Source organism: Lepisma saccharinum, chromosome 16, assembly GCF_977018435.1.
Source record: "Lepisma saccharinum chromosome 16, izLepSacc3.1, whole genome shotgun sequence".
NCBI classification, from domain to species: Eukaryota; Metazoa; Arthropoda; class Insecta; order Zygentoma; family Lepismatidae; genus Lepisma; species Lepisma saccharinum.
The window spans coordinates 54,551,722-54,566,224 of record NC_139244.1 but is presented as its reverse complement, the minus strand read 5'-3'; the positions used below and the strand labels follow the sequence as shown (position 1 = coordinate 54,566,224).

Genomic DNA, 14,503 nt, shown 5'->3' with positions numbered 1-14,503 from the left:
CTGTCAGCTCGAATCATCTCCTCCACCTGGTACCGGGGGGCAACGCTGGAGGGTCAAGGTGGCTGGAGTGTGGTACTGATTACATCACCTCCAAAATAGCCAAGGTCGAGAATCTGTGGGACCCTGCCCTCACATCCATTAAATTTGCCTTCATGGCATAATGCTATGTGCACGGGGAGCTTTACCTTTAATTCATCTTTTGCTCTCCTTGATGTTTGGTTAGGTTAGTTTTCTGTTCATTGCTTACCAATAAATAACTGTTTATTGGTAAGCGAAACTACTATTTTCTCAATGAATATTTTGTTTAAATAGCTACGTATTCGTGTTGCTTCAAATTATCTGTTTTCCATATTTAAATGTTGGTTATTCAACCTGACTATTTGGACTCCTAGAGCACAGTCGCCATTGTTAAACTGAGCTGCTGAAGCTGGATTGTGCTGCCACCTAACAATAGCTTTAGTAATTACTCACTACTATTTTCAGGTATCCCACATCAGTTTGTGACCAGTTTACTTCCTTCCTCTCATATTATGTTTTGTGTTTTTAGCAAGAAACTCAATAAGCCTGCAGCCTATTGTATGAAAAATGTCTTACATTACTAATTGAGTTCCCAATGTTTCCAGGTGGAGGAGACCATTACCACTGAGATGGAAATAAGTGAGAAGAAGAAAGTTGTGAAGAAGAAGAAGAGTTCTGGCGAAATCAAGAGTAAGAAGAGCAAAAAAAGCAAGAAATCAGATGCAGAGAAAGAAAACATATCTGTGGTAAGTTAATTCTTGTTTGTTCTCAACTAATTCTCTTAAATTCTTGGAATTGTTAGTGGTGTTAATGTTGCTATTTTGTGTTGTAGTTCCTAAGGAGATTGCAGACTGGAGCAACATGTCACACGAAGGTTTCACTCTGAAGCGACGAGGTCAGTTCCAGTCTAAAAAAAAATCATGTGCGATCACCAAACAGAGATGCATGCTATTGAGAAAACTGACCTGTCCAACGATATGCAAGCAGCAACACATGAAGCTGTGTTCCTTATTTCTGAAGGTTTGTTTCTACGTGACTTGTTGCTTTGGTCTGGAAGCTCCCTTAGTGTTTCATTATGGAGCCTTTGAACAAGGTATTCATTAAGTATTCCTCTTCTTTATACCACTGTTCTAGAAGAAATGGAGATACAAAACTAAAAAATCTTTTCTTAAATGATTCTCGTAGTTTTTCCACCCTTCCTTAGTAAAATTATAGTTTTTAAAATCTTTTCACCCCTGCCTTCTTCCACCTTGTTTGAACAGGGGCAAGATGTCCATGTGCGTTACCCACTTCCTGCCCGATCAGTGAAGTGAGAGGAGACTTGGAAACTCAGAAGCAGCCCTTCTTTATCAGTGGGTTTGAAACCCTAAGATTTATGGCTGTGGTTTGGGCTGTGGAAGGGAAGATAGAGGTCCTCAAACTTTGTCATGGAGAATAGATGTTTTGCCATCCTACTTAATGAATTACTTAGAAGTGGAATATGTGAAACATTTACATTTGGAGTTATTTTTGTTTGATGCAGTTTTCTGCTTGAAATTCAGAGAATCGAAGAACTGTGGGCTAAAATTTGTACTGTGGAGTGCTGCCAGAAGCATATACTCTATCCTGCCAATCTCTGGAGCAAGAAAACTAAATCTAGTCTCTGCGCAAGTAGTGACTCAAGAGGGCTTGACCAATGAACACGTGAGAGGGAAAGTGACTGTATGAAGAGGAAAATATGACTGCATTTACCAGCTGTTGGCAGCAGTACATATTTCTTTACTCTGCACCCTCGCTTTCTCTCCTTCTCTACTGTTATGTGTGACCTTGCTCCACAAATTCCCGGCACAGAGTATATTTTACATTTACATAACACTTGGAAAGAAAGGAAGAGAATTTCAGAGAACTTGCAACACACTATGCTTGTGTGACGCATATGGATGCAAGAAAGAAAGTTTGGACATAATTAGGACCCTCTTCACATGGGACTACAGTGATATATTTGTGGCTCATTCGTAGAACATTTGATTCACATATGCTTCATTCTATAGCAGGATATGGCACTTATGGGTTGTGGTTCCCAGTGGCAAGTTTGTGGGGGTGTTCATTGAGCCATTTTCTCCTGAAAATTATCCACAAATGTGCTAATTGGCGATTTCATACCCGGTGCAAAGTGTTTTATCCTAGTAAAGATCCAGTGTATGTGAAGGAAACTGCAAAATGAGTTGCGAATGTGCCACTTAGTTGCACTGCTTGAAGGATCACATTTAACTATTTCGCACTTTCTCTGGGAAATACACATTACATATCTTTCTGCACAGATAATTAGCATAATGTTCCTCTTATACTTGCCACATAATTCATTACCTTTTATCTGAAACTGAACCCAATGCCCATAAACTATAGCTTAAATGTTGATATTTGGGTTATTTATCCCACACTGACCATTGCCTCAGGCAATCTGTATCTGTGTACTATATATGAATAGATACAGTCACGGACACTTCTGGGTTGTAACACTTCCATTAATGGAATCATTACAACTCATTAGACTGTACATATTTTACCTTTGAGACTCAGCACTGACCCAACAGTGTTCATAACTCTTTTCAAATACTCCCCGATGATATTGGGAAGCCTTCAAAATTACTTGTTTTGTGCTTGTTCTGTGTGTGTTTTCAATTTAGAAGATTATACAACGTTTGTCAGTAACAGAAGGTAAGGGTATTCATATTTGTGTTTGCATGATATGTGTCTTGTGTTTGTGAATGTTTGTTTACTTGAAGGAATTTCTGTTTAGATAACCAATGGGCATGATCTGCATGAGAATAGATCTCCAGTCCCCTCCAGCAAACACAATGGTAGTGGAGATATTGATTTCCAGGAGGATGACCTGTCTAATGTCTGCGTTAGAGAACTGGTATGTTCTTGTTTATTTCTGTAGCAATGTAGAGAATATTCAGTCACGTATTGGTACTGATATTACGAGGATAAGTCATTAAATAACAGGAATTTTATTCTAAACTTCATGGAGATTTATGCACAACGAAAATTTGTATTTTGGGACTCAAAATGCTTCCTTACAAACATGCCATAAATGTGTCGTGATGATTGACCAGTATATGCCTGCGTTGTTAGTTTTTTGTGGTCAGAGGGAGTGAAACCTGAAATCTACAGCAAGATGAAGGTTCAGTGGGGAGACAATTGTTTAAGTCAGGGGAGAGTGTACTAAATTAACTAATTCGCTGATCGATCTGCTGTTTCAGTGCCTCGGTTGCCATGCAAAATTGCCTTCCACTCCAGTGATCATTACTGACATTTCGTCTTCCATTTTTAAATCTCTCCACCCATTCATACACTCTCTTGGGTTACATTAATATCCTAAGCAAAATCAACCTCTGCTGTGGAATCAGATAAATTTGCCCCACAGAAAACTGGCAAATACTCGGGAAAAGAACATTACATAAGGAAATATTTAAATGCCACTGTTGAAAGGGTTTGTCATTTCTATACTAGTTTGGTTATTCTATTTTGCTTCTCAACCTCTTGGGCTAATCACAATGATAAGGATGAACTAATGAAATGGATGATGTGAGAAACACAATGCAACATTAAATGGCCGAGCAAATTAAATGTCTTACTCCCAAGTCTGCACCAAAGGTTCCAGATGATTCAAGCCCTGGACAGAACATGGGTGCCCGTTCATCAATTTTATCTGATTTTCATTGATTCTTATTGTTACACTTAGCCAGTAGTGGCAGAAATGTAATTAAAATGAGACAGACGTGAAATACCAAACTGCAATTACAATCCATGCCTTGCTCAAGGTTTGAACCTTTGACCCTTTTAAAAGGGGTTTTTCAATCTATTATGCAAGAATGCATTAAACAGAGGATTAAGAATATTAAAACAAATATGTTGTGCATAGGTAATTTGAATTATAATCACAATGTAATTGTTAGTGACAAGAATATTACTTACTCAGAAATTAATCAAGTATTGCTTTGCATTTTCTGTAAAGAATTTTAGAATTTTATCTGATGCAAAGTACAATTTATCTATTTGTGATAAAATACCTCTTTTTCTTTTGAGAGAAAGGTTGCATTATCATAAGATAAATGCCATTATGTAAATAGTAAGTCATTTAACTGCTATGCAAGTAAATTCAATTTGCATTAGTTTTATTATGATCACCTATCCATGCACCATGTTATGATTATTCATCTGGTGCCGTGACTCGAGATCCAACTTTTCTAAATGCTTGTTCCACAGTTTTTGTTTGATGTTGTGATTAAAATGTGTACAGCTCATGCCATGACACTGGTTCAATAAATTTATTGTAGATATGTACAGAGATAATTTGTGTATTATTGCACATGTTTGTTCTACTAGTTCCGATAGCGCAGATACACAAATAAAACTTTGGATCCGTGAATGCTTTGTTCACGAATGAATTACTACTGTATGTCAAAGAGTGACATACCTATCAGTTAGAAAGGTCTGATAAGATAATACTGCCGCTTGAGGTGAAATTGGTGTAAAAATATGTGTAGATAAAACACCAAAAAGAACAAGATAAATCTTTTCAAAAAATTCTTTTCTGTGAAACGTTTCTGCAAGTTGCATGCCGGAGCTTTGTGTGTTCTTGTTTGTTGTAGAAGTTGCATGGTGAATGGTAATTCAGGTTTGTTAATGTTATTTTGTGTGCTGTAAATGTTTTTGAATTTTTGCATGAACAGAAATCGGCATATTCCAATAAATCACCTGTGGAAATAAAGAAGACTGAGATTCGAGAAGAGCTTCCTCAGGGAATATCTATACAGACCCTGGTAAGTTTTTAAAAAAAATACTTATTTCATTTTAAAATATGGTGATCACCTGAAAAAAAAAATCACTACAAAATTACAGCATTCCTGCACATTATGTGAATGAAGAGAATTCAATGAATTTAAAGAAATAGTGATTTGCAGGCAAATTTGGAGGCTGTGCAAAGAATATTGAAAATTAATTGACATTTTGAATGGTACAGATTAAACAATATTATCAGTATATTGGCCAACATAGGATGGTTTTACCAATCATATATTCCAATAAATAGCCTATAGCTGACCTCCGTGGCAGAGTGGTTAGCACAGAGTGCTACGATGCCAGGGTTCGAATCTCGGCATGGGTGTTCTTTGTGATTGTTCCTTCATCCATTTCAGCGTATGATGACTCATTCACATCTTTTCGATTAGCCAAAAGTGGTAGAATAGTGAAGTAAAATAAACAAAACCAATCAATCAAATAGCCCATAATTTTTTCTTGCTATGAAGGACACTGTTAATCTACTCAGTTGAGCATGTTGCTGCAAAATGACTGAAATATTGCAGAAGGAAACTTGTATGTGCAAGAGGTACAGCGAAATCATGTTCGTAATTATCTGTTGCAAATGGGTTTGTTATTCACATACAAAAATGCCATAAATGAGATAGTGTTTTTTTTACATATTTGTATTGGAATAACTCCATAGGTACTAGTTCAGTGACTTCGTTAGTAATGCATGTTACTTTATCTTGGTTGAATTTGTTGTAGGAGTTAATGCATAAAGTTTGAGAGATAATATTTGGTAAGTACAGCTATTGTGAGTGTCATTCTTTGTGTGTTGTTTGCAAACTTGGGCTAGTAGAACTTGTAGTAGCAGTTTTTATTTTCCTAATTCTTAATGAAAATATCTGTAGTAGAAAGCAGAAGTAGAGAAGTACAAGTAGGGCTGAAGTGGGAATTGTTAGCTTGGAGAATGTTTACTCTAGGGAGATTTCACACTCAAATAACACGTGTTGCATATCACTTGAGAGGGCATAACTCCTTGGTGTAGTGGTAACGTCATTGCCGTGTAATCAAGGAGTCTCAGGTTCGATACCTGGTGGAGGCACATAGTGGTTCGGATCCCACTTTAAACTGTAGGTCCAGTCCCGATTAGCCTTACTGTGCATAAAGTGGACTTAAAACAACAAATCAATCAGCATCTCACTTGAGGATTTCAGCAGTAAACATAGGCTCGTGCAGCAAATAGTGCCACTGTGGTGTGAAACGTTGCTGTGAGTTGATTCATTCTTAAGTGACATGTGTCAGGGTTGCCACTGGAAATCCTGGAGAAGTAGGGGAATTTACTTATCCTGGTAAAATCATAGAAATGTCAAGGAAATTACTGTGTTTCTGGAAAAGTCAACCAAAGAGAAATAGGTCAAGCATGTAATTTTAAATTAGTTGTGGTCAAACTATCCTTCTGTTTAATATACTGAGTAATACTAGTAGTTACAGTAGAAATTTACTGTATATTAAATCCTCTAGGCAAAGGGGTCATGTCTGGAACTATCTCAACTAGAAATCGACCACAATAAGTGTGCTCCCCTGTGCTTTGCACCACGCCATGAAGGCATATAGGTGTGTGGAGTTAGGGCCCCCACACTTTCTTGATAACAGCTGAAGGTGGGGGTGATGTGATCAGCACCATGCCCCTGGCCACCTTTACCTCCTGGAGTTGCCTCCAGGTACCCACTTTATAGGATGCTGGGTGGGTGCAGGAGCCGCTTGAACAGGTTGAAAAAGTCCAGGTTCTCCCCCATCGGGGATCAAACCTGGATCTCTCCCATGGTAGCCAGATGCCCCTAACGACTGAGCTATTGCAGCAAATACTACAATAAGTGGCTGCTGGAATTTACTACTTTCTTCTTGCAATTTTTGGGTTCTGTTTGGTAAAATATTCAGATTAATACACATATACTAAATCTTACTATCATTATGTATTATTTATGCTATAATTATGATTTTTTATAAGAACATTATTTGTAACCATTAGTCAATATGTGGAAAGTATTACATAAAAGCTAACCCTTGATACCCTTATCCAACAGTCAATATCTGTTCAGTTTCCCTTCTTGTTATTACTTATAACACTTGAAGTAAATATTCTAAAACTTGGTTAAATGTAAGTCTGGTGTTTAGCTAAAATTTAGTGGTACACATATGTTAAAATACCTAATGACTTGGTGTGGAAAAGTCTGGTAATTTTGTTTTTATGAAATTGTAGACACCCTGAAGTGTTGCGTGTTACTTTGCTGTGACATTACAATGATTCAGTTTCCACTGAAGTAGGTTGACTCTGATTAGCCTTTTTGTGCATGAAGTGGAAGTAATTGAAAGCCGTTATCTTCACATTCAAGTACAAGAATCTCTTCTTCCTTCTTGACTAGATAATGGAATCATTGTGCGTGTGTTAACATTTTCAGATATCAGCATTCTATCACTATCTGCCAATGCTAGGATAACAGTTTATCAAGCAAAATGCAGATAATAGGACTGATCCCGTATTTCTTAGTCTGTAATTGAATACATAATACTCCCAATTTGTTGCATGGACAGATGTGAATATTTAACAGATACCAATAAAGTACCAATATACAATTTACCTACACCAATAAGAAGTATTTTACCAATCTATCTTCTATATTTATTTTTATATATATAAAAATGTATGTATGTGTGTGGGTGTGTGTATATGTTTGTTCCGGCATATAACTCGAACGCCTAAAGCAATTTCAACCAAACTTTGTACACGTATCACTTGCAATCTGGAAAGAATATTTTTGTGGTAAGACACCCCTGGCATCCCTAGGGGTGGGGTGGGAAGGGGTGACTCAATGCAATACCTCACAGCGATAGTTTCTCGGGTTGTCTAACGTTCAGGCTGTGTTTCGAATACGACCGATATTAGTGTGGAATCCATAGTTTTCGTGACACTCCGATGCGGTTCAAGTTCAAGTTCATCACCTATCGGCATGGGGGCTGAGAGGGGGTGAATAATATGCCACAAATTACCTAGATTAGTGTCGAATCCATAGTGTTCGGAGTCTGTAAGCTAATTGGTGACATTCGTGATGAAATAAAATTAGTTACATTTTACACTAGTTAGAATTCATTATTTTCCTGTCTAATAGAAGGTTGGGATAGATAAATACCTGGGCAATGCCACGTAATCGGCTAGTAAGATATAAAATTGCAAAGGTTACATACAGAACATGAATGGCTCTTTATTTAATGTATTAGCCAGGTGACTGCAAAAAGCTTCGCATTAGAAAGAAATGAAACTGCATATTTTGACATGTGCTCTACAAAACCTGAGAGAATATGAATTGTCACCAGGGGTCCCGGGTTTGAATCACAGCCTGGTCATATGGGTTCTTTGTGAGTGTGTCTTCATCAATTTCATCATATCACCATTCATCATCATCTTCGCAATTAGCCAAAGTGGCAGAAAAGCAAGGCAAAATAAACCAAATCAATCAATGGCACAATTTTACGTGAAATTAGATTTACAGGCATATCAAGTTGTTAAATTTAATGCAATTTCACCAATACTTTACGCTTATATCATCTGATATAGATAGAGTATTGATTGGTCTGTCTTATTCCTATTTTTTTGTACATAATATTGGATTGGTGCATTGCTCTGTATTAGTATTACAGTCCATTCAGCATAAAGGAATTTTGTAAAATAAACACCCAGCTTCCTTTTCCAAGGAAAGAAAAAACATGATAGGTTTGGCTACATGCATTAATTAAAAACATAAATACATCATTCACAATATTTTACTAAAAGTTTAATATTTTATAACAGCAGTATGTGGTGGTTATGGATAAATATTATGTTGGTGCTTCTTTGTTATCAATAAAAAATTCACATTGGTCCATATGTACTGTTTATCCAGGACTCCTTATTCAGGAAGACAGCTTGGAATTACTTATCAAGTATCATGCCCACAAAATTCTGCTTAAATTTCTAGTCTTCAACTTTGCTTGTATGTATTACCTCGGGAGAATACAGACCGTATTAGGAGACAGGTATTTCATTAACAGAAATGACTGAAGTCTCACTCCAGACATTTCATTAATAACAAATTATTAATAAAGGGGGTTGTAATAGTCAGAAAGACAATTGTACCATTGGTCAGGTTGCTAAAATTAATTCAGTGATTAATTAATACAGTTCACTTGTGCACTAACAATTAAAGAGCAACATAGAGAGATGTTGCACCTTTGCCTTTTATACTCGAAGGTGTGTGCAAGTTGATACAACATCCTGCCAAAGTGGAGCTGTCGTATATCGGCGCTGAGCAAGGATAGTGATTTTTGTCACACTTGCTGTATTTTCTACAGTATGTTGTTTTATTCCAGAAATTAATATATGTTGAAGGATTTGGTAGTTAGTTGTTGGAGCACTTAAAGGAATGGGATTTTGTTGTCGAGTGTGAAAGTGTAACCAGAGTCATGCTTTATGGTGTGAATTTAAAATGTTAGGGTGCACATAATCATTCATTTTCACACAGAATTTAATTAATACTTATGTCACCGATACCATACATTGGAACATATTGCTTTGTTTGTGGTATGGTTCGTTTGTGAATTGCACAAGAGTAGAGTAGTGTTACTTTTTTTTCTTTCACTGTGTTCTGTGACTACCACCTCATACCTTTTTTTTTTTACCTATGCATGATTCTTATTTGTTTCTGTTGGAAACATTTTAATTATGGCTGAGCCAATACTGATACCAGTACAAATAACAATATGATTTCCCCTTGATATTAAAGCTGATACTTCAAAATTGTAACATTTCAAAGGTATTAAGAATATTGACAAAGGTCGCCCGGTGAAAGTGAGAATTTTTTTACCTGGCATGATTTAATATTGGGAATATCTGAATGTACGGAGTAATACTGATACATAGGCTACGTATCCGGTACAGAGAGCTGCTTTGTCTGTTGAAGCAAAGTGTGGATACACTGAGTGAAGAAGGTCCTTTGTTGAATGGGATTATGCATTAAAATATTGAATATATGCAGTCTTCAACATTGTCCTACACCTCACCATCGTTAGCGAGGCCCTTAGAGCTTTTTTTTTGTGGCCCGAAGATGATGTGGTGGGACAGGTCAGGGATATAGGAGTGGTAGTGGAGGACATCCTAAGTGAAGCGCTGCAGCAAATCGTGACACACTCTTGACACTACACTGTTTGGGCACTGTACACCATGACACATTCATTTCCGTATACATCCTTCATATGACGATAATCTTCAGCACCACTAACACCTTCTGCAGTCAAATTTTGACTCGCTTGGTTTGTTGGGATGAATCTGCAGCATGACCATACGTAGTCAACTTGTTCCGGCACTAACGCTTTCCACAAGTAACACCTTGCATCCTGACATACAATGCCATCTACCAGTGCAAATTCGAAGCTATGCGTATTTACACAATGGCGCTTATACAAGTGTCTCACTTTCACTTGGATGACCCTTATATTTTCTTATTTTAAGGCATAATTTTTACATTAGAACTTTGCCATAGTGCTGTACCAGAGTTTTGCTTTAAAGTATGTATTTTTTTAAAAAAATGCATGGGAATACCCTTTAATCGAAAAATCCATTTCATATGACAGCATATTTGCAAAAATAAAGAAAAATATTCACTTTGCATAATTTTCAGGATATTTATACTTCGTAAAAGTGTGCAGCCAGATTTCAGACTGAAAAAGTATCTCGAAGTATTAGTGATTGGAATTCTAATACATCTATATTGGCATTGGCTCAGCTCCAATTTTAATACACTTGTCAGTTTTTTTTTTTTTTTTTTTTTGCGCGTAGTTAAAAAACTAATTGTCTCACCAGCATGCTTTGTGTTTGTTATTGTAGAAGGAGAGTTACTGTAATCAGTTGTCAAAGACAATGGAGAAAGAATCCCCAGAAAAAGAATCCATTTCAACAGGAGTGTCGATTAAAGAACTGGTAAGTATGGTATATGAAGACAGTGAAAAAATCTTCCGATACAGTATTGTAATTGGATCTGCCTACTTATTAATGGTTTGCATGATAATCAATATATTTTTGTATTTAATAGTGTCTGTAGTTCGGGGAACCATGTGATGGTAGATCTAAGATGGTGTTTCTTAAGGCGGGAAGATAACTAACTAAGTGAAGGGAAAGATAAATTGAGATCTGAGTTTTGGTTATTGAGCTTGTGTGTTCTGTTCTTTTCTTCCCTTTATTTGGGCATTCGCTACCTTCAAGTGGACAGTGGTGAACATGCACACTAGAGTGCTACATTGAGGTCTCTCTGCTCGATCGTATTAATAGTTCACATGGATGACGCTAGATGGCTTACGGGTTCCTTCGCTCGAGCGAATAACGCTTGAACATTCAAATGATTGGCATACGCTCGAAGCCCTGTAGTTCACGTGTAACCGTAATTTTTCTATAGTAGTAGGCCTTCATATATGGATTGTGAAATGAAAGACGCAGTGAAATTAAAACTGAAGTGAACGTAGTCATCATTAGGGCTCGGAAGTTGAGGAAAAATCCTTTCTTTCCCTAGTGTCCGAAGACGAGGCCCAACATAATATATGTTCATTTTGGGTCATTGTAGGCCAGAAAAAGGTGGGGTTTATTTGTCCTTTTTTGCCTTTTTCGGCATTTTTTTGGCTTATTGGTCCTTTTTTTAGCCTATTTTTAGGTCATAACTGCCTTTTTTTTTCACCTTCTTTTGACTGCATTTTTGCTGCCCATTCTCAATTCGAATCATCATTAGTTCATCACCTCTTAAACATCCTTTCTGTAGTAAAGAAATAAATATATTTGAACCATCCCTGAAACAAGAGAGAAACATTTTTGGACGACTGAAGCAGGTACGGTATATGGTCCTTGAACCGTAACTTGTCTGGAAGGTCGCGCTGTAAGTGGCAACTTTCTGTTGTTTTGAAGCTTTCAGTTTTTTCGCATGTGTGTTCCATACCACCATAATTTTATATTGTTTTTATTCATTAAATATGGAACTAAAACTAAAGTTATTAATTAATTTGGATCACATTTATACGTCCTTTTTTCAGCTTTTAGGTCCTTTTTTTTAATATTTTTAGGTCTTTTTTTGGCGATTTATAGGTCTTCAACTTCCGAGCCCTAATCATCATCATTAAAAAGTAATTTAGTTTATCTTACCAATACATAGCAATATATGGAAATGAATAGATGATTATGGGCTGAAACTACCAGGATGAATTTTTACGCATATATTGGTACGGTTATTGTCCCATTGAAATGATATTCTATATATTCGAGCGAATCTCGTTCGAGCCTGGGAGATTCGAGTGAAAGTGGTCCAATGCAATACTCTAATGCACACTAATTTGTACAATGAATTTTATTCCATAATTGTCAAACTTTTATTTTTATTAACATCCTGAAAGAGCTCATATCGCATAGAAGGTAATATTGACAGGAATTAAGCTATTGTATCTTTGATGTAACTGGCATGAGCTCGTCATACTCGGGCCTCTTCTGAAATTTTTGCTCTAATATCCATTGGATCCATGCAATGAAGATGTTTGCAAAAGACTCCATGATGATCTTGAGAATTATATTTTAACTGCTCTATCAAGAAGAATGAACCTTCTGACACTGTTGTTGAAATTTCAACAAATGGAAAGGGAGCATTGGTGATGCAATCAGCTGCTTGCTGTGTAATTTTGACCCTGCGAGAATGTGCAGATTTTTCAACACTTGTCCATTGTAGTCACCTTTATTCGGTTTTACCATAAAATGGAAAACCATATACAGTGAAAGCAGAGACGTAACATTTAACGTTGTTGAATTTTTTGACAACAAAGGAAGGAAGGGAAGTTATAAATATGGAAATATGGGGACGCTCAAAGAAAGGGGAACATTTTCATCTGTGAGAGAGGAATAAACAAATGACTGTCCACTTTAGTTTGAGAGTTGGCCATGGTCTTTCTCTTCTTGGTACAACAGTATCATTATTAAGGCTGGACTGGATCTTTGGCAGCCGTAAGGTCAAATTTTTTCAAATTTTCCTCTCCATTCGAAAAACATTTTTAATATTCCAAAATATGAAAAAATACATACGCTTAGAATTCCTGTGAGTTGAATTGACGTGAATTTTTGTGTAGTTTGCTTTCACTGTTATCTAGATATTCTCAATAGTTGAATAGACTTACATAATCGCGAAACTATTCAAAATATCTACTCTTAGATAACATTGAAACAAACTGTGAAAATTCACGTCAATACTCTATAAGCATATATAATTTTTTCATATTTTGGAATATCACAGCAGTTTTTCGAATGAAGATAATTTTAAAAAAAATTTAAAAAATGCCCTGTCGGCTGTACAAGGTCCAGTCAAGCCTTACGGTTGACATATTAGTTTGGAACCATGGAAAAAATCATTGGGAACAACTAACGTAAAGTTCAACTAATAAATTTCCCAAATGTCCACGGACTATTTGTAGCTTTCTTCTTTTCCTGTCACCACTGTTATATTAGAAGGATTGTTCTCCATCCACCTTTATGTCCCTCTCCTATGTCTACAGGATGTTGCATTGAGCAGGGGTAGATTTACCTTTTTTCACAATGAATCCAGTCAGGTTCTTTGACATTGTCAATTTTATGTCAGATCAGAATCTTTATTTTTCTTACTTTGTTGCTTTTCTGCCACTGTTGACTTATTGCGATGATGAGGGTGAAATTTTGATTATATTGAATTACACTCGCAAGGAGGAGTAGACCAAACCTGGAATCCTCTGTAATGAGTTTGAGAGTCACCAAAGTCACATCATATTAGTAGAATACTGGTTATTAGTATTGGGAAATTTTATCTGTTCTTGATTGGTATCGGCAAAAATTTTGCATCAATCCATTCTTAGTAAATACTAGGGATTTACCGATACAGATATTCAACTGATCCAATATAAAGTTAGAAATGGTCCTTGAAGAATCTGAAAGGCGCATTGACGACCTTAAATGTGTTTTTCAAGGTGACTGCAGTGAAAAGAAATTATATATTTAGACAATTAACTTTTTTCAGAAAATAGGGCATGGAGATTATTCATAAAAATGACAACAACATGGCAGAATTTTGCACTAAATTATCAGATATTTATCGATGGATCGGTAAAATAATCTGTAATTTTACCGATACACCGATATGCCTATATCGGTCGATACCGATAGAGTAAATACAAATATTAAGAAAATACTTAGATGAAATGGCTTTGCTCTTAAAAGAGTTGTGATTAAAAAGATTATCATCAGAAGTACAAGGTATTCTTCATATTAGTATTTATTCTTATTGACTGTAGATCACGTGGAACTAGTTAATTGTTGTATTTTTTAGTATTTAAAATTTCTTCCAATTCTTCCTGGGGTGTATATTTATTTTCTAAATATGTTTATATAATACTCTTTGGCATATGGATGGTAATGCGTGTGTGTATGTGTGTTGCTGCATGCAGGTCACTTGTCAGACTGTGGTCCAAAATTATTCTGTTCTTTCTACAACACTCAATTTTTGGTAATATCTTTGCATTTCAACAATTTGGACTTATTTTTACTTGTACTACTTAAATTTGTAAACAAATCTTAAGGGATTTACAATATGATTGGTGTGGGTGTGACTTT

The 14,503-nt window shown here is 36.2% G+C and overlaps 1 protein-coding gene across 33 annotated transcripts in view; it reads left to right on the top strand.

Moving 5' to 3' along the window:
• The window catches only part of LOC146000484 (uncharacterized), a 349,277-nt gene that overhangs the window by 247,022 nt on the left and 87,752 nt on the right, over positions 1-14,503 (top strand). For 25 of the 33 annotated variants that reach the window (XM_083138168.1, XM_083138169.1, XM_083138167.1 and 22 more), the window contains 4 exons: positions 624-764; positions 2,798-2,917; positions 4,737-4,826; positions 10,727-10,819. In XM_083138168.1, coding sequence (XP_082994294.1) covers positions 624-764; positions 2,798-2,917; positions 4,737-4,826; positions 10,727-10,819 — 444 coding nt within the window. The remainder of the gene's footprint in view (positions 1-623; positions 765-2,797; positions 2,918-4,736; positions 4,827-10,726; positions 10,820-14,503) is intronic. The other 8 variants (XM_083138179.1, XM_083138195.1, XM_083138194.1 and 5 more) reach the window with 3 other exon arrangements.